The sequence below is a fragment of the Gallinula chloropus genome, assembly GCF_964237585.1.
Source record: "Gallinula chloropus genome assembly, chromosome: 16".
In the NCBI taxonomy this organism is placed as follows: Eukaryota; Metazoa; Chordata; class Aves; order Gruiformes; family Rallidae; genus Gallinula; species Gallinula chloropus.
The window spans coordinates 15,716,252-15,741,198 of record NC_140101.1 but is presented as its reverse complement, the minus strand read 5'-3'; the positions used below and the strand labels follow the sequence as shown (position 1 = coordinate 15,741,198).

The 24,947-nt window shown below is 60.4% G+C and overlaps 2 protein-coding genes across 2 annotated transcripts; one reads left to right on the top strand and one right to left on the bottom strand.

Moving 5' to 3' along the window:
- Nucleotides 1-1,698: 1,698 nt before the first annotated feature.
- On the bottom strand, nt 1,699-10,823 carry RAB5IF (RAB5 interacting factor). Its single transcript, XM_084271666.1, has 4 exons — nt 10,674-10,823; nt 6,808-6,911; nt 4,801-4,930; nt 1,699-3,416 (listed from the first exon to the last, which is right to left on the bottom strand). Exons 1-4 carry the CDS (start codon nt 10,803-10,805, stop codon nt 3,375-3,377), a joined length of 408 nt encoding a protein of 135 aa, XP_084127792.1. The 5' UTR covers nt 10,806-10,823; the 3' UTR covers nt 1,699-3,374.
- A 4,109-nt stretch (nt 10,824-14,932) lies between these two features.
- On the top strand, nt 14,933-23,552 carry MYL9 (myosin light chain 9). Its single transcript, XM_084271575.1, has 5 exons — nt 14,933-15,007; nt 16,437-16,510; nt 21,294-21,497; nt 22,535-22,696; nt 22,878-23,552. Exons 3-5 carry the CDS (start codon nt 21,314-21,316, stop codon nt 23,048-23,050), a joined length of 519 nt encoding a protein of 172 aa, XP_084127701.1. The 5' UTR covers nt 14,933-15,007; nt 16,437-16,510; nt 21,294-21,313; the 3' UTR covers nt 23,051-23,552.
- Nucleotides 23,553-24,947: the final 1,395 nt, after the last annotated feature.

Sequence of the window (24,947 nt, the reverse complement as noted above, 5' to 3'; positions counted from 1 at the left end):
CCCCTGCTCACCCCAGCCCAGCCCCTGCTACCTTTGTGTCCCTGACAAACCCAAACCCAAACCAGCTCTGTCTGCAGCTGGCAGCTGAACCCAGCGACCACGAGCACCTCAGCAGGCTTGGAAGTCAAGCTGAGGAAGCACAGAGATGGCAGCACAGGGGCCAGGCTCCTCAGTGGTGTGCTCCCAGCCCCAGCAGGCGTGGCTGGCTCCAAGCACATCCCAAGCTCTGCTAAAGACAAGTGATGTTGACAGTGTTCCCTTGCTGGACCACAGGTGACACACTCACATCGTGCTGCGCGCCGCAGAGCTGCTCTGCGCTGGGCTGGAGCTGGTTTTGCTGGGGTCTGACAACCAGAGGTTGCCAAGGTACAGGGGGTCCAGCTGCACAGCCACCTCTCAGCACCCATCAGTGTATCTCTGCTCCCAATGCCATTTTCCCCTTTAACACCAAAATAACTTGGATTCCAGTTTTAATGGACGTTATGCTCGGAGCCCAAGAAAGCCCACAAGAACCTTCCTGTCAGTTCCACGCCAGAACACACTTGCTCCTCTCCTCAAGGAGGTCAGGCCAGGGAATATCTCGCTCTCCTTCCCACCAGGGACCAGCTTCTTTCTGCTGAAAGCCACAGTGATGTGCTGGCAGCAAGCTTCACAGAGCCTGCAGGCAGCACAGCCTTTTCCCTGCACACCTCATAAGACACAGCCTCTCACAGCTCAGCTTTCCAGCCAGGAGAGACCTTTTTCACCCTGAGTCACTGCTCCACAGCAGTGCAGACCTCACACCAGCCATTGGTTTAGTCCCCCAACCTCCAAGGAGAGGAGAGCACAGAGGGAAGCGTGCTCGTGGTGCCCAGGGACTGAGGACAGAGCACTGCCCAGGCCAGTTCCCCCCACTGCAGCCACTACTCCTCCTGTCTGAGCACTCAGCTTCACGCTCTCAGACAGACCATCCCTGTGTCAGTCTCTCCAGTCTCTGCAACCCTCCCCCTTGTTTCTACTGTGCTCCCCACCACAAGCACTCAGCCCCCCTCTACAGGCTGCCACATCCCCCTGAGCTTCTGAAAATTAACCTTGGTTCTTTGGGGGCAGATGCCACAGCTTTAGGTCTCTTGGTGACCCACTCTGGGAACATCTGCCTCAAGGGACAGAACAGAAACCTGAAGAGATTAAAAGCTTGCAGCTCAGCAACCCTAACTGCTGATTTACTGCCTAGAGACCCCTTTCCTTCCACATGGTCACAATCCCCCTCAACTCAGGTTCCACCTCAGCTTCCAGCCACTGGAACTGCAGAGGACTGGTGGTGGGGCTACAGGCCAGAAGGATCAAAGCAAAGGGGCCAGTGAGCACCTCTCCTGCTCTGCACTTGTTCTGCACGTTACAGTGGTGCTGGAAGCCCAGCTCTGGGCTCTCTGGCAGGGACAGGTGCTGAAGGAGCAGCACACTGGAGACACAGGCAACACCTGGCTTAACCCATTTAATCACCTATTAAAGGCTGGGCCCAAGCATTAGCTGCTACTTCCACTACAAACACTTCTGGGCCCTTTGAAAAGTGCAGGACTCCAGCCTGCATCACCAGAGACCTGAGAATCCCAAAGAGCTGCTGGCTCAGATATTTACCAAAACTCCTACAGGAATTCCCCCTCCTCCCCCCAGTTTTACAGAGCAAAGACCAGAGGACACAGAACCTGCACAGTGGATTATCCAGGCGACATTTATTAGAGCATTTCAAGTATGCAATGATTTCACTGATGGCTGTGAGCAGCTAAGATGCAAACAGATGCCAGTAGGAGGGTGATCTAGAACTAGCAGGTTATGCGATCCCTGTGGGCAATGAATGCCTTCAGCTGAAAGGGGGGTGTGGGGGGAAGTACCAGACTAAAAGATTGAGAGTCTTGGGGGATGGGGAAGAGAAAATATTATTTGAGATCAATTATTTCAATTGGCAACTGACAAGTGGCAGCAGCTGTCTGCTATTGCACTCTTCCCTTGGCATCCCAAGGGCCTAAAGTAGCCAGGTGGGGGTTTTTTCCACCAAGAACAGACAGCTTTTTCCCTGGTGAGGGTGGAGGCTGGCACTACTGGGCCATTTGGGAGCCCAAGCTCAGCACTCAGAGGATTAGACCCCAGCTCTGCACAGGTAAGAGCCGGGCTGCTGGACTTCCCCAGGCGAGGAAGCGGCGCAGGGGCACGCTCCAGCTATCAGCTCCTCCCTGGAAGGCAGCTTTAGGTCAGGACTCTTTGTGGGTGCCTGAGCTGTTGTTTAGAAAAGCAAGGACCACATGGCAACAAGACTACAAGGCCCTCTGACAAGAGCAAGGGCTGTGCCTGTTTCTCAAGAGCTATTTCTGAAAGACACGTCCTTAAAAAGACCTTAAAGCAGAGACCCCCTCCCATTGATGCACAACAAGGGCACAGCTAGGGAGGAACTGAGCTGTGATGTGATCAACTCCTAAAAAGCACCTCACAAGCCAGAGGCTCTGGACTTTGCCTGATTTACAAGTTAGTATTTCTGCACTGAAGGTAATAGCTGCCTTGGTTGTGTGTCTCCTGTGTTTATTAACAAGGACCAGTTGAATTCAAGAGCATTAAAAAAAAGAAAGAGAACTTAAATGCTTAACATTTAAAAGGTTATCTCCAGAGCAACTGTCCTGCAAGACCACCAAACTCTGAGGTATGTGATGGCAACTTAGTAGTCAGGCTAGCAGAATGCAGCAGGGTTTCTAAGCCTCCTGAACACCTTCATTAACCAAACGAATCGCAAGTCTTGCCAGGAAAATTGCTTAAAAATTTGTTTTCAGCAATGACCATTTAAAAAAAATCTGGTCACCAACTGATTTGCAAGTAAACAAAAACTATTAGAAATGGTATCAGCAGTCAGTTTAACCAAATCAGACCCAATTACTACAAAAAACACACTAAGCACAGCCACTCGACTCGTGTCCTGGGCGCTGCAGTGCCTTCCTCACACGTACCCAACAGCTGCTCTTTGAACAATGGAAGACAAGTCAGGCTTTAATGACAGGTTTCAGACAGAGGGGCATACACACATTAAATTAAGAGATTCAACCCTCAGCACACAGGAGGTCAGCAGAGTTACTGGCTAGAGTCACAGCGAGTCCCAAATTTGAACAGTCTTGAACCGCTTCCAGGAATTCCAATGGCTTTTGAAGAGTTCCAACAATTAAGGGGTATATAAAATGGAGACAGGCTTCTCCAGCAGAAGAGTTGAGGCTCTTCTTGGCTAATCAGCCCCCTGGTACAGAAGGGAGTTGGTTGGACTTCCCCCACCTTCCCACCAGTCCACTAGAGACTATGATTCGTTAAAACCTCAATTTGCTGACCACTGGTTTGCCAGGCAGGAGCTGCAGACTGTGTCAATCGTAGTGGATGGCAGTATAGAAGATTATCCAGACAACCTGTGGGGATGGAAGGAAGGGAAGGTGATTTGGATGCCTCTGTAGGTGGTTCAGACACAGACAACAAGGGCCCTGCCTCGCTCTCAGTAGAGGACCAAGGACTGAACTGCAGCTTTGAGAGTCTCAGGGAGATGCTCAGATCCCCATGTGCCACCAATGATGGCATTCAAGTTGCTTGTTTTCTGGAGAGACTGGCCTCTCCACATTAAAACCCCACCACAGGCTCTCCAGTGATGCAGAAATACCACCAAATCAAGTGTGGAGGGTGACCAGAGCAATTCAGAGCCTGGATTCGGGTGATCCCCAGCACAACGACAGGCTGGGGGGAGAATGGATGGAGAGCAGTCCTGAGGAGATGGACCTAGGGGTGTTGGGGGGATGAGAAGCTCAACACAACCCAGCACTGTGCACTGGCAGCCCAGCCAGCCCCCTGTGCCCTGGGCTGCACCCCCAGCAGGGCTGGGAAGGGGGGATCCTGCCCCTCTGCTCTGGGACACAGACCCCCTGGCAGCGCTGCCTCCAGCTCGGGGGGCCCCAGGACAAGGGGGACACGGAGCTGTGGGAGCCAGTCCCCAGCAGCCATGGAGATGATGGGAGGGCTGGAGCCCCTCTGCTCTGGAGCCAGGCTGGGAGAGCTGGGCTGGCTCAGCCCAGAGGAGAGAAGGCTGCTCCTGGGGAGAGCTCCCAGCCCCTTCCCGGCCCTCGAGGGGCTCCAGGAGAGCTGGAGAGGGGCTGGTGCCCAGGGCAGGGAGGGCCAGGCCCAGGGGAATGGCCTTCAGCTGCAGGAGGGGGATGGAGAGGGGCTGGGAGGCAGAAATCCTTCCTGGAGAGGGGGGAGGCCCTGGCACAGGGTGCCCAGAGAAGCTGGGGCTGCCCCGGGATCCCTGGCAGGGTTCAGGGCCAGGTTGGATGGGACTTGGGGCACCCTGGGCTGGGGGTTGTCCCTGCCCGTGTCAGGGGTGGCACTGGGGGGCTCTGTGAGCCCTTCCCACCCAAACCACTCTGGGGCTCTGTGACTTGGGGGAGAGGAGTAACAAAAAAACCAAAGACAGCCAAGCCACCAGTTTGGGTGTAACTAGTTGTAGCTGAAACTGCACCAGGAGATCTGGAGCAGACGATGGAAAGACACAGAAGTTCAGTGGCAGAGGCAGGTGTGCAGCTGCCTGTCCCAACATGCTTTCCTACAGAGAAGTCCCAGCCATTAATACTGTATTTCATAGCCAGGAGATGCAGGGACTTTCTTTCCCAATCAAGTCCACTTACTAAATGACATTAACACCCCCCTCTCCTATCAGTGCACCTCACCTGGTGTTCTTCCAGGTCTTTTTCCTCTGTTGTCCCAACACAATTCCCTAATAAACTTAGAGAAAGCAAGAGGCTTTACCAGAAACAGTGCAAAAGATGTCATGAATCCTTCCTTCGTTAGCTCCCATGTCCCACCATACTCCTCCTCATCTATCTGCTGGAAGCTGCTGAAGTAGAGGTACAGAACACCAGCATTGATCAGGCAGAATCTGGAAGAAGGAGATTAGGAACCATCATTTTGGTGACAGGGGGTCAGGCACCCAACATGTCACACAGCAGAGAGGAACAGGAGGGGTGCTGCTCCTGCAGTGCTTCCCAGGCAGCTGGGTCACTGCCTTCAAAGAGCATCTCTGGGCCACAGCACACCAGGTTTGGATGAAGGTCACCTTAACAATCTTCTCCTAGTAGGGCTCAGCAGCCAGTAGTCAAAAGCTGGAACCATCAGCAGATCTGCACACCCTGCAAGCTTTCCTGTCCTGCAGACCAATGGCAGGGCCTGCTCCCACACAGAACACACCTTCTTTGCATGTGCTACTTCATTTGAGGCTGCTAAGGGGAAGTTTGTAGGGCTCCATGCTCAGTGTCTGATCCCTCTTAGTGCCCCATAACCAAATGACTTAGAGATGAGAGCAGGAGAAGACTGGTTAGCACCCTCAGAGCACTGGGGTTCAACTCCAGACAGCTCTTGGGGCTCTCTAGTCTCTGCCAACAGTTACACTGCAGTGGAGAGAACAAACACCACCTCCTGCTTGTCCTTGGGCAATTCTGGCTTTACACAGCCCAGCTCAGGGCTGGGGCAGCCTGGGAAGTGACAGGTATGTTTCCTGGGAAGAAGGCTGTGTAGGAAGGACAATGCAGGAAGATGGGCACACAGGGTCAGTGGCTGCAGCATGCTGTGAGCAGCTCTGAGACCACCTGCCATGGAGAAACCACACAGCCAGGGCTGGAAGCCTTTTGTTCCCCACTGTCCTCCACATCACCTCTACTCCTGATGAACATTTAGCACAGGAATTGGCCTAAGTGCCTCAGGGTGCCTTGTGAATTGACAGAGGAAGCAGTAAGAATGACCCTTCTCAGCTACTCCACATGTCACTGGGAGCACTTTGGATTTAACCATGGGCATGCAGCTATCCTGTTGGGGCATCACTGCTTTACAGCCCCCTTTACACCCCCCTTAGAGACACCTGCTGTTACTCACTCCACTTCCCTGCCACAGCCAGGACACTCAGTGCAAGGGACAGATGACAAGACAATTTACCCTAGGTGTGGCTGTGATCTTGGCAAAGAGAGCTGGACCAGACAGAGACACCTGCAAATGGAGACTCCCCAGAGCATCCTCCCACAGCTGGTGCTGGGAACAGGGCTGTGTTCCCACTCCAGGAGCCTTCAGGAACATGCCAGGGCCAAATTTTCATCTTGTAACCCAGGGTGCTCACTGCAGCCTTCAGAGAGGAGCTGACTCCCAGCTCTCAGCAGGGATCTGATGCCTACACACCCTACTAGGCACTGCCTTCCCCTCACACACACCACGGCCAACAACTCCAGCAAGCTGGGAGCGCTGCCAGCGGTGCCGCTCTGCCTGCCTGTTACCTGCAGTCTTTGGTGGTGTGAAGAAACCTCTTTCCTTTCAGTGAGAAGCTGCCCCTCTTGTCTACCAAGAGAACCTCCCCTCTGAGGGCTCCTGACCCAAGGAGAAGGGCTCCTGACCCAAGGAGAAGGGCCACCACGCCCTCCTCTCCACAGTGGCCACCCAAGGCACCATCCTCAGCCCCTTCTCATAGGTGTAGGAACAGGTCATTTCACAAAGTCACTGGAACTTGCTGTTCCCTTTTTCCACCTCTGCCCCCTCTAACAGTAATACTAGAGAAAAGCATTCATCAGGCTGAGGGAAAGAGGCCAGTGCAGACAGGCTGTGATGGGTGTGAGTTCAGTGACCAACCACAGCCTGGCACACAGCGCTGGCTGAGGCACGTGGCAGGAGACGGTGTCTGGGCAGCCCCTTGTTTACAGCACAGCTTTAACCAGGCTCCAAGGAAAGTCCAAATGTGGGAACATAACAGCAGACAGGAAAGGGAATGAGCCTTACACTGCTATTCCCACGAAGCCCTTCAGTGGAACCACTCCCCAGATGATGCCCAGAATAACTGCGATGATCTGCCGGAACCAGTAGATCACATCTAAAAACTCGTCCTGGGGAGACAAAGCACAAGGAAGAGTTTGTCATTCACTGTGTCTCCACTTTTGAAGCCTCATACAATGAGCAGGTGGAAACTGAACACACCAAACCCTCAGTTTCCCACTCAAAGTGTCAGATATTGTGCTCAGAGCAGGTGACAGCAGCTTCTGGCACCACACACCCTGAGCTTCTCTGCTCCCAAATTAAATACACACTTTGTCACCCTACAGGCTATCTGCAGAGGTGAACAAGGACCCAGCCCCTTGTTTAGTAGGGTCAATTCTACAAAAAAATTCACTGGAATAAAAGTTTAAAGAACCACCTGTACTTCAGAGAGTTACAGCCACCCTCAGTGCCCCAGGCCCTCCCCTGCACAGGAACAACCCTGGCTCCCAGCTGCACACCATAATGCAGAGCCCCAGACTGGGTGGGCTGGCAGGGACCTCTGGAGATCACCAGCTAAAGCAGGGTCACCTCGAGCAGGTCACACAGGACAGTGTCCAGGGGGGTGGGATCCCCCTGGAGAAGGAGACTCCCCACCCTCTCTGGGCAGCCTGGCCCAGGGCTCGGGCACCCGCAGAGGGAAGGAGTTTCTCCTCCTGTTGGGATGGACCTTCCCCTGTTCCAGTTTGTGCCCACTGCCCCCTGTCCTGTCACTGGGCACCACTGAGAAGAGTCTGGCCCCGTCCTCTGAACACCCCCCTTTGGATACTGATCAGATCCCCTCTCAGTCTTCTCCTCTCCAGGCTAACCAGCCCCGGCTCTCTCAGCTTCCCTCACACCAGAGATGCTCCAGCCCCTCCTCATCCTCATACCCTCCCTGGCCTCTCTCCAGCAGCTCCCTGTCTGTCCTGAACTGGGAGCCCAGCACTGGACACCCAACTCCAGCTGTGGCTCAGCAGGGCTGAGCAGAGGGGAGGAGAACAGAACCTCCCTGGACCCGCTGGCCACACTCTGCTCAGGGCCCATCGGCCTCTCAGCCACGAGGCCACACTGCTGGGCATGGAGAGCTTGTTGTCACCAGCACTCCCAGGTCCTTCTCTGCAGCACTGCTTCCCAGCAGGTCACCCCCACCTGTACTGGTGCCTGGGGCCGTTCCTCACTGGGGCAGGACCCTACACTTGCCCTTGCTGGGCTTCACTCGGCCTGCCCAGGCCTGGCTGAGCGGCACCGCAGCCTTCTGGTGTGTCGGCCACTCCTCCCGCTTTGGTATCGTCAGCAGCCTGGCTGGGGGTATGCCCTGCCCCCTGTCCAGGTCACTGATGGGTATGTTGAACAAGACCAGCCCCAGCACTGACCCCTGGGGCACAGCACTGGCTACAGGCCTCCAACTGGGCCCTGAGCCACTGAGCTGTGCTCTGGGCTCTGCTGTCAGCCAGTTCTCATCCCACCTCACTGCCCACTCACCCGACCCACACCTCTACGCTTGTCTATGAGGGTGGCACAGGAGACAACACCAAAACCCACCTCACACCTGCTACAAACACACCCACACTCAGAGCAGCAGAGAAGCAGTCAGTCCTGCCTGTCCATAGGGCTAACACAACCGTAAATATTGGGGCTGGACAATGCTGACTCACACTTCAAATAAAATTCACCCTGCTCACATCTTTATTCTGTCCTCCCCGGGATGGGGCTGCCCCAGCACACCCTCAAAACCAGCTGCCTTCGTGATTTCACTGTAGCATGCACAGATTGGGTTTTGACTGCACGTGGGAGACTGGAGTCCCTGTCAGACACTGTCACTCCTCTGTCACTACACGACTGAAACGCTGGCACAGCCTGTCATCACTCCCCGTGCTAACTCTGGAAGTCCTGCCCACCTCGCAGAGGTCAAGGGCAGGAGAGCCCCACCGGTTCCATGAGCAGCAGCAACTGATAAGCAAAAGGCAACAGAGGTTTATGCCTGTTCCCCAAGGAAAACCAGGACATACACTGCACCTTCTCCACACTGAAAGGCAAAGCCAGCAAACGGGGCAGCAGACATCCCATTCTGTGCACACAGCTGTGTGCCAGGGGTAGGGCAGGAGCTCAGAGCTCCTATGGGTGTGCTGCTGGGGCAGCAGCTGGGAGCAGCACTGGCCAGGAGCATTACAGCACCCAGGAGCTGTGCCCAGGAGAAGGGGCTTTGCTAGCTAGAAAGACCTGCAGAATGTGCAAGCCAAGCACGTGTGTGAAATTGTGTAGAAATTTCTTTTTAGAATCACAGAATCCCAGCCTGGTCTGGGTTGGGAGGGACCCCAAGGATCACAGAGCTCCAACCCCCTGCCACAGGCAGGGACACCAACCTCCAGGCCTGGAGCTGCACAAGGGTGCCCAGGGCCCCATCCAACCTGGCCTTGAACACCCCCAGGGACGGGGAATCTACTACCTCTCTGGGCAGCCTGTTCCAGCCCCTCACCACTCTTTCTGTAAAAAACTTCCCCCTAAGATCTAATCTAAACCTTCCCTCCTTCAGCTTTAGTCCATTCCCCCTTGTCCTGCCATTATCTGCTCTTTTAAAAAGTTGAATCCCCTCCTGCCTATAAGCTCCCTTCAGGTACTGGAAGGCTGCCCATCAGATCATAGAATCCCAGCTTGGTCTGAGTTGGAAGGGACCCCGAGGATCACAGAGCTCCAACCCCACTGCCACAGGCAGGGCCACCAACCTCCAGGCTTGGAGCTACACGAGATAATGAGGCCAGGAACTGTGGGTCAGAGTGCAACCAGCTGCACTGACTGCCCTGGGGTTACTCTGCTGCAAGAGCACACCTGGTGCCAGGACACTGCACCAGAGCAACTCCCAAGCCTGCTCCTGCCACTGCCCCGTCCCTTCAGGCCTGGTGGGTGGCTGGATTTGCTAACAGGTTATTCCCCAAGCCTCTTAAAGGTGGTCACGTCTCTAGTTTTCATTTACTTGCACAAATGTCCTTGCTCAGCCTAGAAAAGCTTAAGCCAAAGGCCAAATGTCACCGGGGTCTCTTAACAGAAGGGCAACCGGCATTGTCCCCCCGCTCCACACTGCTGCGGCAGGGAGAGCCGGGCCGGCAGCAGACACTGCGGGTGTGACATCCCGGCCCTCAGGCGGCACCTACAGGGCCGGTTCTCTGCGAGGGGAAGGGCTCGCACCCCTCGTTCGCAGCCCAGACGCTGGGGAAGCCGGGGCCGGCTCAGCCCAGAGCGCTTCGGTGCCCGGGCAGGCCGCCGGCCCTGGGCAGAGGCGGCTGGAGCGGGACAAGCCACGCAGCGCGGCCAGGAGGGCTGGGGAGGGGACTGTGCCCCTGGACTGGGCACTGGCGAGGCTGCACCTCCAGTGCTGGGTCCGGTTCTGGGCTCCTCACCAGCGGCGCTGCAAGGGGCACCCACAGCCCCGCTCAGCTCCCAAACTCGCCTCCTTCTCCCCCTCCCGCTGACACCGGAGCCTTCGCCTGAGGACCGGGGCAGGCCGCGGGCTCTCGGGACGGCGCAGCGGCCCCGACACGGGCGGCACAAGCCAGGCAGAAGCGGCTGGAGCGGGACAAGCCAGGCAGGCGTCCCGCGCAGGGCACCCAGCGGCGCTGCAAGGGGCACCCGCAGCCCCGCTCAGCTCCCAAACCCGCCTCCTTCTCCCCCTCCCCAGCGCTGCCCAGCCCCTGAGGACCGCCTGAGGACCGGGGCAGGCCGCGGGCTGTCGGGACGGCCAAAGCGCAGAGCCCCTCCGCGCTCCCCCACCCTCCCGCAGGCGTGTGAGGGGGGCCAGGCCGGCCCCGCCGCTGCCGGCAGCCCCCCGGGCCGGGCCGTGCCCGCGGCCCCCGCACCTTGTCGGCCCAGGCGGAGTCGCTGCGCAGGGCCTTGCCCCACACCGAGGCGCGCGCGGCCGCCCCGCCGTTGGCCACCGCGTGCTGCTGCGCGTGCGGCGGCGGCTCCTCCCTGCGCCGCGCGCCGCTCATCGTCCGCTGGTCCCGGTCCCGCCGCCGGCCCGGAAGCGGCCACAGCACGTCATCACCCGCCCGCGCGCCCAACCCCCCCCCTCCCCTCCCGCCGCCTCTCCGCCAATCGCGGCGCAACGCCGCTCCCCTCCGCTTACGGAGCGGGAGAGGGGACAAAATGCTGCGCTCGTTAGAGGAGGGGATGGGGGAAGGGGGTTACCGGTGCTCCCCGATTCATCCTGAGGGGGTTCCCGCGGCGGGGGCAGCGGGGGGAGCCGTTGCTGTCACACGGTCGCAGGGTCACACAGTCACTGGGGGGTTGGGGTTGGGAGGGACCTCGAAGGCCACCCAGTCCAGCATCCCCCTGCCAGAGCGGGGCCACCCGGGATAAATCGCCCAGGAACGTGTCCAGACGGGTCTGAATGTCTCCAGAGGAGATTCCACAGCCTCTGCGGGCAGCCTGACACTGAATCCCAGAATCCCAGGGTTGGAAAAGCCCTTTAAGCCCATCGAGTCCAACCGTCCCTGTCCTGTGCTGACCCAGATCCCTGAGCACCTCATCTCCCCTCTGTTAAACACACCCAGGGCTGGGGACTCAGCCCCCTCCCTGGGCAGCCTGTGCCACAGCCCCACAACTCTGCCAGGGAAGAACTTTGCCCTCCCAGCTGAGCTGACCCTGCCCTGGGGCAGCTTGAGCCCATTGCCCCTTGTCCCATCTCCTGTCCCCTGGCTGAAGAGACCATCGCCCACCTCTCTGCACCCTCCTGGCAGGTCAGTGGAGGTGGGGAGAAGGTCTCCCCTCAGCCTCCTCTTCTCCAGGCTGAACACCCCCAGCTCCCTCAGCTGCTCCTCAGAGGATTCACCCTCCAGCCCCTTCCCCAGCCTGGCTGCCCTTCTCTGGTCTCGCTCCAGGACCTCAACGTCCTTGTAGTGAGGGGCCCAGAACTGGACCCAGCACTGGAGGTGCAGCCTCACCAGTGCCCAGTCCAGGGGCACAATCCCCTCCCCAGACCTACTGGCCACACTGTATCTGACACAAGCCAGGACGCCATTGGCTTTCCTGGCCACCTGGGCACACTGCTGGCTCATATTCAGTCGGCAGTCTCCCAACACCCCCAGGTCCCTCTCTGCCTGACAGCTGTCTAGCTGTCCTACCTCAAGCCTGTACCACAGCATGGGGTTGTCATGTCCAACACTCCAGCAGTTACTGCTACCGTAACGCGTCACCGTTCCCATAGCACGTTCCCTCTGTTGTTGGAGCTGCTGTTACGGCAGCCAAACATGGCGTCCTCAGATGTGGCACTCTTGGAAGCGTGTACGTGGAGAAAACAACCACCGTGGTGGAGGCCCAAAGATCTGACCAGGGTTTTTCATACTCCTTGCTTTGCAGGAGCGACACTACTCAACTCCAAGGAGTTGTGACCCTCATGACAAAACACATCTGGAATTGTGGGGCGAGCGGGGGGTTGGCTGGGATTGATTCACTGCTTCCTCCTGCGTGTGCTTCTTTGGGCAGATGGGGCAACAAGGGATTGTGACAACAAGCAATGGAGGTTCCCACACACGTGGTTGTGGGTCTAGAAGACTCTGGGCACACGACACAATGAGTGGCTCAGCCTTGTGGTGCTGAGGCCCCTCAGCATTGCTGCCAGACAGCGATCCTGCAATGGCGGTGAGGCCTGAGCCCCGTGCAGGCCCCGCGCGTGCAGCCGCTCCTTCCTCGCGTCCCACGGGCGCTGAGGCGCCATGAGGCCGCCGTTCGGTTTCCCCCTGGACAAAGCCCAGGCCCGAGGTCCCGCCTTCCTTTCTGTGGCACCAAGGAGCGGATGAGTCTGCCCAGCGTGCTGGGAGCCCGGCTGTTGTGGCAGCCGTGCTGAGGGCTGTGGGGGCAGCCACCTCGCTGTTGATTTCAGCAGGAGCCAGGAGCATCCCAGCTGAGTGAGGTTTTCCCGGTGGGAGCAGCGAGTCCAGACCTCTGACCACTCCCAGCTGAGGCCTTGAGATTCAAACATGGATACTCTTGAACTTCAAAAGGATCTTGCCCTGCTCCAGCAATCAGGCTCCTGAGCACATGTCTGCCTCTTGGGCCACAAGCCCAAGGCCGGTCTGAGTCAAGGGACCCATGTTAGCCCAAAGGGGACATGCAGTGCGGGGGTCATCGCTGTATCTCCAGCAGGACCTTTGCCTCTGTCACCCCTCATGACAGGGCCTTTCACTGAGGGGCCAGGTCTCCCCCCGGCTCCAGCCTCACTCTGTGAACACTTGGGGCATGACAGCCCCCTCCTGCTCTCCACCCTCTGCTCTGTGATGAACACAGTCTCTGGGACCCCAGGGCTGATCTCTTCTGGGACTTGAGGCTGTGTCCTGGGCACAGGAGGAGTCTCAGTGTCCCCAGCTCCATGGTCCTGCCCCAAGGTCTTTTGCAGGGGTGGAAGCACCAGCACAGTGATGAGAAAGCTGGAGCAGGGACCTGATCATGAATTCACCTGCTAACAATACCCCAGGCTTGTTTTACTCCACTGACCAGTGAGAGAAGCACATTTAATTTGGGCTTGAAAGAACAAGGAGGGGGCAGAAGAGGTGCCAGAGGATGACACGGGGGGGCAAACAGGCCAGGGTATGTGGAAGAAGGGGAGAAGAATTGCATGGGGAGCCCTGGGCACAGGCAGGGGAAGGTGGGAAGAGCTGGATGGGGTTCAAGTGAGAGCCTGAGGGGCTGTGTGAGGAGGCTGAGGCTGCCACATCCATATCGCCCCTCTGCACCAGCTGCCCCACCCCGGGGCACAGCCTGACACCTGCCCAGTGGCAATGAACTGGGGCTTGGTGGGTCAAAGCCCAGAGTGGCCAGAAAGGAGGGGAGGCCTCCTACCAGGCTCCCAGGGATCACTGGGACATGACTCTCCCCTTCTGCCAGCACAGAAAAACCTGGGACCAGCTGCAGGGCACACCGTGGGCTGCCTGACTACTGGGATCCCATTCCCTTCCCTTTCTATTACAAGTGCAAACCTCCTTGGGACTGCCTGGGCAGATCATGGGCCAGCAAAGGCTCTGCACTCTCTCAGGCTCCCCTGTGCCCCCTCCAGCACTGGCAGGGTTCCCAATCCCATCTCTGTGTTTGGCCCCTTTCCTCCCCAGCACAGGGAAGACTGGATGACTTCTGTGGCTTTCCCCCTCCCTGAAGGAGGCAAAGCCCTGGCAGACTTTGTCTGAGCAACATGGGATCATGATTAGGATGTCCCTGAGTCTGGCAGGCCATCCTGCTCATCAGCCTGCTCCAGGGCTGGCTGAATCCCTCTCAGAGACACTCCTGGCATCTCCCTCTCCCACTGGCTTTGCTCCTCTGCGGGTTGAATTCTGGCTCCAGTGTTGTGGGGTCCTGCAAAACCCCTGCGATGATGTCTGGGGGAACATTCCCCTCCCAAGTGGGGTGGCTGCAGGACTGGAAGCTCCTCTTGGTGACTGCAGGACTGGGATGCAGCACAGGGCTGCTGGTGGAGCAGCAAGACCTGCTGCTCTGGAGAGGTGTCCCAGGCCCTGGGGCCTGTCCTACCCCGGGGGGTGGGCAGGGGGTCCCCATGCCTGCGCTTGCAGGCCCCACACTGCAGCTCAGGGACGGGGCAGGCACCTCCTCTGAGCTCTCTGCTGCAGGGTGCTGCTGGGGGCCCGCAGCCCGGGGCAGAGGCAGGGCTGGGGGCTGGTGGGCTGGTCCTTCTGGCCACCATTCCCTTCGCAGCGCGTCCCACCGGACCAGTGACAGAGGCTTCCAGCAGCCTGCGGGTGCCCTCAAGGCTTCTCCCTGTATCCCCACGAAGCCGCCGCTCCCCAGGCAGCCCCACGCCGGCTGGCAGGGACTTGCCCTGGCCGTGCTACCGCAGCCACAGCTGCTCGTCACCCGTGGGTGCCACAGCTCCGCGGAGGACGCTGTCTCCGTGCCACCGGGCAGGGACCCGCCGGTGCCCAGCCCCGGGCTGCGCATCTCCCCGCGGGGAAGCGGACACGCGTGGGCCGCCCCCGGCGTCCTCTCGTCTATATAAGGCCGGGCCCGCCGCCCCGGTCCGCCGCATTCTTCTGCCTTGTATGGGCCGAGCCGGGACGGGCGGGACGGGGCGGGCCGGGCCGGGCGGCACCGCCCCGGGGCCCCGCTCACCCCCTAGGGCCGCGCCGCGGGACGGGCCCCGCCAGAGCAGCTCTGGTCGCCCCGCAGCTCCCCCGCTCCGGTCCAGGTGAGGCGGCTCCGCCCGGGTCCCGGCCCCGCCGTTCCCCGTCCCACCGGACGCGACGGGTGCTGGGCGGCCACGGGGAGCGACCGGCACGGGAGGGAGCGCACAGCCCCGGTGGGGCGGGGAGGCCGGGAGGGATGGGGCAGGAGCAGCCCCGAGGGGCCGGATGGGATGGGGCAGGAGCAGCCCCGGGGGGGCGGGCGGGATGGAGCCGGGGACAGCCCCGAGATACCGGGCGGGATGGAGCCGGGGGCAGCCCCGAGGGACCGGGCGGATGGGACCGGGAGCAGCCCCGAGGGACCGGGCGGGATGGAGCCGGGGGCAGCCCCGAGATACCGGGCGGATGGGACCGGGAGCAGCCCCGAGGAACCGGGCGGGATGGAGCCGGGGGCAGCCCCGAGGGACCGGGCGGGATGAAGCCGGGGGCAGCCCCGAGGGACCGGGCGGGATGGAGCCGGGGACAGCCCCGAGGGACCGGGCGGGATGGAGCCGGGGGCAGCCCCGAGGGACCGGGCGGGATGAAGCCGGGGGCAGCCTCGAGATACCGGGCGGGATGGAGCCGGGGGCAGCCCCGAGAGACCGGGCGGATGGCGCCGGGAGCAGCCCCGAGGGACCGGGCGGGATGGAGCCAGGATTGGCTCGGAGGGAAGCGGCAGGATGGGAGGGGACGGGTGCCCAGGGAATGCGGGACGGAGCAGCCCCCGGCCGCCCCGCCACTGCTGCCGTGCTGGAGCTGGGGTCAGCCCTGGGGAGGAGGCGGCACAGCGGTGGGAGAGGCCCCGGTGCGGTCCTGCCAGGCTGCGGGCAGGTGGGGAGAGCCGCTCTCCGGGGCCCGGCAGGGATGTCCCGGCTGGGGAGATGAGAATCGCTCTGGAGCAAAGCCTGCAGCGCCTTGGGGCTGGGAGATCCCGGCTTCCCCGGGATGGCAGTCCCGCAGGAGCAGATCCTGCCGCCTGTGGCTTCACCCGCCGCTGGTCTGTGAGAGCTGTTCCTGTCTGGAACATCTGCTTTTCCCCAAGTTTTTTTACTGATGGCCAGAGCCAAGATCCAGATGCGAGTGTGATGCTCCAGAGATCTCCCCAGCGCCCTGTGAGCAACCTCAGGCAGTAAACTGTTGCAAGGCAGAATAGCTTTATTTAGCTCCCTTCCCTCAGCCTTAACCACGGAGGATCCCTGGGCTTTGTTTAGCTTTGCCCGTGGAAACTCCAGGTCCTCCTGGCTTTCCTCTCCACATGCCCTTTGGGTACCAAGCATTGTGACTGTGATAAAAGCCAGGGAGGCTCTCAAACATGGATGTGTAGGAGACAGAGACAGCAGAGGCAGAATTCTTTGGAGTGGAACATCCCCAAGTGTCAACAACCGCCTCTGCTGACCAAAGATGGTTGGGTTTCTTCAGTCACTTGATTTTTTTTTCCCCTCTGGTCCCTGGCAGGCTCTGTGCGGCTGGAGGAGGAGTTTGCGGTCACCTCCCCCTCTGAGGCGCTGCGGCCACATTTCCCTGCCGAGGTGAGCTCCTGGGAAAACAGCAAACCCCATCCAGGGCACGTTATGGCCCAAAGCCATGAAGAATTTCTGCCTCGTGGTCCTCCTTCCCAGCCTTGCTGGGAATCAGAAGGGTGCCAGGTGCTGGGTCTTTTGCATGGTGATGGTGTCTGTTGTGGTGGCCCCAGAAGCTGTGCTTTGGAAGGGTTTGGCACACCATGGGCACGGTGAGGTCCTTATCTCCTCAATGTGCTGGGAAGGAACTAGCCCAGTCTCTCTGCTGAACTTGCAGCCCCACAGCTGCACATGGGCCCGTCCAGGTCCTCGGTGTGTGGTGGGAGCTGGAGGAGGGCTGGGATGAGCTCCCTCCCAGGGTCATGGCACACTGATTGATCTCCAGTCCCATGGTGCTGAGCAGGATGGGACTTCTGCAGCTCTCTGCCTCTGGCCAGCAGTGCGGCTTCCCCAGCACCCCATGGGCATGGGGATGGAGCTGAGCAGTGCTGCACCCCAAGGGCACCCTGAGCAGGGCTGTGCTGGAGGGAAGGGATGCTTTAGCAACAAGTTAGGCAGGGAAAATGAGCTGCTCCCTGCTCACTCCTCCAGTGTACAACAGCCTGGTCTGTGTGTCCCACTGGCTCCAGAGGTGGAATGTCCGCTCCTGGATAGTCCTGGTGCTGGGAGAGGGGCCTGGCAGACAGCAGAGCTTTACTGGTGGGAGGATGTGCTGGCTGCAGTACTGCCCTGCAGCCCCCTGTGTCCCTGTGCAGAGAGGGGCTGTGGCTGGCCGTGCACTGCCAAGGGCCACAAGCATGGCTGCTGTTGTGGCTCACTGCTACACACAGCTCATTTTGGGAAGGGCCATGGGGCAGAAATTTAACAAGAGTCCCCTGAGGGGCCTCCTGCACCCCGCAGTGGTGTCTGGGACAGCCCAGGCTGCTTGAATCGCTCTTTCCCTACTCTGCCTGAGAGCATCCAGCAGCGGCACAGCGTGCTGCCAGGATCTCGTGGCAGAGAGGAGCTGGCTGGGAGCAGAGGTGAGGTGCCTCTGCGCTGGGCTGGAGGCTGCAGGGCAGCCCCACACCGTGCTGGAGCCTCCTGGTGCTGTTGAAGGTGGTCCCTGCAGGAGATGGGCTCTGAGGAGCCGCCCTTGGGAAGCCCTCGGCAGCATATCCCAGGTGATGGGAGCTCCTGAGCGTGCAGGAACATCCTGGGGCCTGGGGACAGGCTGCCACCATGGCAAGGAGAGCTGCCCTGTCCCCTCCTTGGCACCAGCCAGGCCTGACACGAGCCTGCTTGTCCCTCTGGCCCATCAGTGGCTGCCCCACGGATGAGTTCTCAGCTGAGATAGTGAGCTGGAGCAGCACGGGGGAAGAGGTGGGGTGGGGAAGGGTGGAAGTGGGCTGGAGGGAGTACAGGGCTGGGATGGGGCCACCTGCCCTGGCAGTCCCTTTGGTTTATCCCAGCCTCCCCAGCACGGCCAGGAAGCAGCACCAGGGTAGAGCTGCTGGTTTGCTTTGTACCAAGGAGGGAACATGCAGAGGTTTATTTTTCTGATAACCACAGGGCTTTGATCTTTCTCTTTAAAACTGAACTCTTCTTTACTAACTTAGGAGCTTTTAAATCCCCTCTTGGGCCTGACTCTCTGGTGGGGAAAGCAGAAGCCCGGTGGTGCAGGAGGCAGGGAGATGGTCAGGGCAGGAGCAGGGCTGGATGAGGGCAGCCAGGGATGGGGCAGTGTGGGGACCAGCCCTTTCATGCCAGCACTAACCTGAGACCAGCAGCTCCTGGGCTAGAGCAGCGCTGGGATGGGGCTTTCACTGGGGGTGGCAGGACCAGTCTCAGTCTCCATGGGCTTCCTTCTTGCCAAGAAGGAAGCCAGGGGTTTGGTGGCTGCACTGACTGGCTCAACTGAGTCCCCCCCAGCGTGCAGGGTGCTGTGGCCAGTCTTTCCCCAAAGAGATCTGGGCTCTGGGTTTTTGGGAATCCTATAAAGTCTGGGCTCAAGGGCCACACTCCCCGAGTCCAGCCCTCCCCGAGTCCAGCCAGCCCCGGCAGGGCTCACAGCAGCAGCGGAGCAACTAGGAGGTGACCAGGCTGAGCTGGACCTTGGGACCAAACATCTTCCCAGGGCATATTTGGGATCAAACAGCAAAACCATGTGCTGTCAAAATCACACTTAATCCCCCTAACGAGAACCATCTCTCTGGAGAGGGTGCCAAGCCGCGCTGCTGCTGCCGGTCACAGCTGGGGCAGGGTAAATATTTGGATAATGCTAATTCATGCAGGGAGAGCACAGCTCCTGCTTGGTTCTCCAGTCTTCTGCTCATCATCCTGCTAATAATTCAGCGTGTTTTGAAAGCTGAGCCTGGGGCCGTGGGGCAGTGGCAGCTCTTATTGCTGTTGTGGGGTTCGGCTGAGCGTCCCCACGCCGCTGCCTGTGGGGTGGTGACGGGTGGGCAGTGCTTGTGGGTGCCTGGCAGGGTGCACAGAATCCCAGAATCACCAGGTTGGAAAAGCCCTTTAAGCCCATCGAGTCCAACCATCCCTGTCCTGTGCTGACCCAGATCCCTGAGCACCTCATCTACCCTTTTTTAAACACACCCAGGGAAGGTGACTCAGCCCCTCCCTGGGCAGCCTGTGCCACAGCCCCACAACTCTGCCAGGGAAGAACTTTTCCCTCCCACCTGCTCTGACCCTGCCCTGGGGCAGCTTGAGCCCATTGCCCCTTGTCCCATCTCCTGTCCCCTGGCTGAAGAGATCATCGCCCACCTCTCTGCACCCTCCTGGCAGGGCAGTGGAGGTGGTGATAAGGTCTCCCCTCAGCCTCCTCTTCTCCAGGCTGAACACCCCCAGCTCCCTCAGCTGCTCCTCAGAGGATTTGCCCTCCAGCCCCTTCCCCAGCCTGGTTGCCCTTCTCTGCACTCACTCCAGGACCTCAATGTCCTTCTTATGGTGAGGGGCCCAGAACTGGACCCAGCACTGGAGGTGCAGCCTCACCAATGCTGAGGAGAAGGGACTGGCCCAGCACAGAGCTGTGTGGTGCAGCAGTGCTGGATGAAGCAGCAGCACGAGATGGGCTGTGGGTGAGACCTGCTCCCTGCCCAGCATGGGCATGGCTGGGCTCCTGGCTCCTGCCCTGCCAGGGCTCTCTGCAGCCGGCTGGGGACAAATGTCTCTTTGCTGTGGGAGAGGACAGAGTGTTTGGGGGATGGCAGGGTGGGTTGGAGACTGCTGGAAGGTGCGGGCAGCTCAGGGCAGCACGGTTTCCATCCCAGTGTCTGCAGCCAGTGAGGCTCACGGGGGGCCAAGGGGGTTGTCTCCTGGGGGGCGTGGAGCCTGTCCCCAGAAGATGAAGGGCCCAGCAGTGCATATGAATTTATGCACTGGAGGGAGTTGCTCTCCCTCCTCCCTGCACCCCCACATCCCATGCAGGGCTCTGACCCAGATAGGGAAACTGAGGCCCACGTGTGAGGGAGCAGTGGCTGCAGTAGATCCAGGAGGGCTCCGAGCAGCATCTCTCCTCTGCACTGGCCAAGCCCCTGGCTTTCTTGCAGGGCTGTGCTGATCTCGTAGCCAACATCACCCCTCTGCCAGGGGGGCTTTGCTGGCATCTCGCTGAGGTCTGAGCATCCTCTTCTCAGACAACGCTGGGGGGAGCCGAGCACCCCATGTGGGTCCTGTTTGGGTGCTCAGCACCCTTAGTGCAGGCTCTTTTAAATAGTGACAGCATCCCTCAGCCTGGCAGCATGGGGGGATCCCTCTGAGCCCCTGCCTGGAGGCTCTGACGAGGTTTTGGTGCTATATTGGAGTGGTGGAGGGGGGCTCTCTGCTCCAGCCCTGCTCTGCTGGGAGGTCACTGGTGTGGACTGGGGGCAGGACACCCCTTTGAGAGCAGGTTTTCCTCCCTTGGCCCTGCCTCCATTGTGTTTGGGGTCCACATGGTCCCTTTGCCATTCCCTGTGGGACACGTGTGGCCCCAGCTGTGTCCCCCAAGGTGTGCCCACCCCACTGCTGTGCCCCCCTGGGGCTGTTCCCTTCTCCTGCCATCCATTACCTGCAGCAACAGCAGCAGTCCTCAGCGTCACCCGATGCCAGCTGCTCCTCTCCTCCCCGCAGGGGCTCTGCAGCCCCCCAGAAGCCCCCCAGCCCTCTCTCCCCTCCGCGCTGGCCGGGCAGAGCAGGAGGGAGGCAGTGAGTGGCCTTTGGCCGGCCAGGCCTTGTGTTGGCGGGAGGTGGGATGGATGGAGCCAGGATGGAGGGGGAGGGGAGGCTGTGGTATGTGAGGAATGCGTCCGGAGCAGATAACCCCTTCCCGCTGGGTGCTGGGTGCTGCGCCCAGCCCACCTCCCGGGGCCAGGGCCGGAGCGTGGCTGGGGGCTGCTTTGGATGGTGCCAGGGAGAGCCATCTCCCACAGCTGGGCTGGGGAGGACCCTTCTGGGGGAGAAGGAGGAGGAGGCCTGGGGGGCACCTGTCCCCTGTGGCCCCTCTGGGACTGAGGGCAGCGGGGGGATGCTGGGTGCCAGGCCTGGCATCTCCCCTGTGCCTGGGGTGCAAAGTGGCGGGTGGGTTTGGGGCTTTGGGGGCCCTGCCTGCAGCACTGGGACAGCCCTGGGGAAGGGGTAGCAGCGAGTGCTGCTGGCTCTTCTGCCTTCCTGGGGACCATTTGTCCCCTTGTCTGGCCTTGTGGCTGCCTTATCTCACTGCTGCCAGACCGAGTGGCAGTCAGGGAAACTGAGGCACGGGACTCTGTCAGTGCCTCTGCTCTGCCGGTGCCCAGCCCTTCTGACACCGCTCTGCTCCTAGGTACCCCCCCAGCTGCCAAGATGTCCAGCAAACGTGCCAAAGCCAAGACCACCAAGAAGCGCCCACAGCGCGCCACCTCCAACGTCTTCGCCATGTTCGACCAGTCGCAGATCCAGGAGTTCAAGGAGGCCTTCAACATGATCGACCAGAACCGCGACGGCTTCATCGACAAGGAGGATCTGCACGACATGCTGGCCTCCCTCGGTGAGGACATCCTGCCCTCACACCCTCCTCAGCAAGTGGGGATGGCTGCGGGGGGCACCTCACACCCACCACTGAATCCCTGCTGTGGTGGGATGCCACTGGGGTGCAGCCCTCCCTGCTGCCTTGGGGGGCAGCCTGATGCTGGATCCAAAACCAGGGCAGGGGGGTGGGGGGTAGGATGTCTCTGCTTGGCAACAGTTGACTGTAGAAGGTTCATCTGTGGTGGCACCTGAGGGCAGCAGCTTGGTGTGTTGCTCTTACCACCGTGCTCACTAGAAGGAAAGAGACCCTTGGGGCTGGAGAAGCTCTGCCCAGCCACAGCCACTGAGTCCCTGAAGCCCCATCCCAGAATAGCGCCTGGGGTCATCCCGCTGCTCCCAGCCTGGCTGGGGTCGGTCCCTGTGCTGATTTGATACCTCAGCCTGTTGAGACTCGCAGGTCTTGGCCCCACTTCCCACCCAGAGCCCATTCTTTGCTGTAGGCCACAGACCCCCCTCCTGCTCCCCACCACACCTCCACGGCCCGGAGGGGTCTGTCAATTATTGACCTAGCAGCCAAACCTGTTCTGGAGGTCCTGCCTGGCCAGGGAGGGACACCTCCCTCCTCCCCTGTACCCACAGAGGGGCCAGGTGCTGGGGCACACAGACCTCAGCAGAGGAGGTTGAACCATCCCTGGTGCATCCATAGTAGGGGCAGCACGAGGGAGCACCCTGTTCCTCAGGTGGTGGGGTGCTGGCTGCCAGGATGATGAGGAACAGCCATGGGATTTGGCCCAGTAACCACCAGCTGAATTCCTGCATCTCCCTTGGGGCTGAGCTTGATCACAGAGGGCTCCAGTAGGGATTAAAGCATGGGGAGATGCCTGGGGGGAGCACTGCCACTGCAGAAACACCCTTCCCTTCACTGGGGGGGAGGGAATGTGCTCCAGCAAAGAGAAAGGTGCAGGTGACTGGGTGGGTGGGTGACTGGGTGGGTGGGCTGCCCTCGGGGATGGGCACAGCACCCTGCACCCACACCCCCTGCTGCTGTGTCCACAGGGAAGAACCCCACCGATGAGTACCTGGAGGGCATGATGAGCGAGGCGCCAGGGCCCATCAACTTCACCATGTTCCTCACCATGTTCGGGGAGAAGCTGAACGGCACCGACCCCGAGGACGTCATCCGCAACGCCTTCGCCTGCTTCGACGAGGAGGCATCAGGTACCGGCACTGCCCGCCCGGCCCCGTGCTGCCTGCCCCAGCGCGGGGGGCGAGTCCTCGGGCGCCGTCCCCAGGCAGCTCCAGGGTGGGAGAGCTGGGCAGGGTTGTCTTCTGGAGCGGTGGGGAGGGTGTTGTCCCCGCAGTGTCCCCTGCTAACGCCGTCCCCTGCCGGCCCCTGCAGGCTTCATTCATGAGGACCACCTGCGTGAGCTGCTGACCACCATGGGAGACAGGTTCACCGATGAGGAGGTGGATGAGATGTACCGGGAGGCGCCCATTGACAAGAAGGGCAACTTCAACTACGTGGAGTTCACCCGCATCCTGAAGCACGGGGCCAAGGACAAGGACGATTAGAGCCCGAGGCCACTTACTTACCCCCTTCTGCGTCCTCCCACACATGCCCCCTGCCCCTCGGCCTCCTTGCTGCCCCACAGCAGGCCCTCCCCATGGAAGACACCTCCCAGGACCAGCACCCCACATCAAGTCACGCTTGGAGAGGAAGCGCTCCCATCACCGCCTCGCTGTGTGCCCACCCATCAGCCCCAGACCTCTCCCCTCCCATTGCCTCCTGCACCCACAGGCTCACCCTGCTGGGACCCCCAGCCTGGCTGGGACCACCCCCACTACCCCAAGCACCCTTAAAGCCACCGTGCTGCTGGTCCCTGGGGCCGGGGCGAGCATCCCGGGTGAGCGCTGCTCTGTGGGGAGGAAGCAGCTCCTCTCTCCTCCCGCTCTCCCTGCCTTCCTGACAGCAACCCCCACCCCCCCTCTGCCTCCCCCTGCTCCCGTGTGGCTCCAGGCCTGTGGTGTGAGGGGGTCGGGCGCCGGTGCGGCGGATAAAGCCTGGCGGGTGTGACACGGAGCTGTGCGGTGTGTGGCTGCCTCGCCGAGCGGCGCCGTGCCGCCCCACGCCGCCCGCGGCTTTCGGGCACCCTGTGCTGCTTTCTTCCCCTGTGGCTGCCACTCCAGCCAGGGCAGCCTGTTCTCCAAGCCAAATCCTTCCCAACCCCTGTAAAATCAGCTCGAGGGTCGCTGCCCATCTTGGCTGATGGGATGAGGGTCCCACAGCTCTGCCCCCCACCCCCCCCCACCCCGTGTTGGGGTGGGACGAGGTGCACTTGGCGACCTGCTGGTCACACTCCCCTCATCAGCAGGTTTGGGGTCCCCCAGGGCTCAGCCACCTTTTTGTGGCATGCTGAGTGGGCAGGGGTGGGGGTGAGAGACCCAGGGGCTAAGAAATGGGGAGAGGGGTTGTCCTCTTGGTTTGGTTATTTATCCCCCATGGGAGGTGGGGAGGCTCCTGTCTGGAGCCCCCTGTAGAGCTACTGTCTGGAGTCAGCCCATCTCCCTGGCCTGGCAGGATGAGCTTCCTGCTTCTTTTTTCTTTAAAATGGGGGGAAATGGGACTAGAAACCCACAGAGCCTGGGAAGGGCCCAGCATGTGCCAGGGATGCTCCCAGCACACTGGGAAGACTTGGACAGGGTCTGTGGGAGCTCCATGAGCACACGCTGCTGGGATCAGAGGGGTCAGCACCCCAGGCAATGCTCAGGGACCTACCAGGCTCCAGGAGATGCTCCCACCTGGGATGTGACCCACAGTTCTATAGCTGTTCCTCAGTTCCTGGTGAATATTCCCCAGGTTCTGCAACATGAGGAGATGAACTAAATGAGGAGAGACGTGAAGGACTGGAGATGTGCTCTGCCAGCGAGCTGCCCAGGGCCATGGCTCTGCTGCAGCAGCCCCACACCAGCCCACCTCCAGGCCTGCAGGCACCAAGCTCCTTCCCTAACTCCTTGCTGCACCAGGGACAAAAAAACACCCCCCCATTTCTCCCACTTCCAGAGCAAAGCCCAGGGCCTGGAGGCTGCAGGGGGCAGGATGCTTTTTAAAGCCCCTGAGAGAGAATGAGCATCCCACAGGTGTCACTTTGGGGGGGTTGATGCTGGAGATAAACCCAGTGGTGTGGGAAAGGGCCTCCAGCTCCTGCAAGGCCTCTGCACGCAGCAGGCAGATTGTCTTCTGGAGGCAGCTGCATCCAGGAGCAGTGTTCAGCCCCACTGTCCCCAGTGGATCAGCCTGTGTGGCCAGCCCAGCTGCTGGCAGCGCTGGGACTGGGATGGACTTGGTGGCTGGCCACCACCAGCTGTGGGCACAGCTGTCCCTGGGCAGGGGGCTGCCAGAGGCTCTGGTCTGGGGGCTTCCAGAAGCACCAGCTCAAGGAGCTGCCCCCTGATGCAGGAGAGGCCATCC

Coding starts and splice junctions, on each gene's coding strand:
- RAB5IF (XM_084271666.1), bottom strand. CDS start 10,805: ATGAGCGGCGCGCGGCGCAGGGAGGAGCCGCCGCCGCACGCGCAGCAG. Junction 6,912..10,673: donor ACTCCGCCTGGGCCGACAAG/GTGCGGGGGCCG, acceptor TTGTCTCCCCAG/GACGAGTTTTTAGATGTGAT. Junction 3,417..4,800: donor CATCTTTTGCACTGTTTCTG/GTAAAGCCTCTT, acceptor CCATCCCCACAG/GTTGTCTGGATAATCTTCTA.
- MYL9 (XM_084271575.1), top strand. CDS start 21,314: ATGTCCAGCAAACGTGCCAAAGCCAAGACCACCAAGAAGCGCCCACAG. Junction 21,498..22,534: donor CGACATGCTGGCCTCCCTCG/GTGAGGACATCC, acceptor CTGTGTCCACAG/GGAAGAACCCCACCGATGAG. Junction 22,697..22,877: donor CTTCGACGAGGAGGCATCAG/GTACCGGCACTG, acceptor CGGCCCCTGCAG/GCTTCATTCATGAGGACCAC.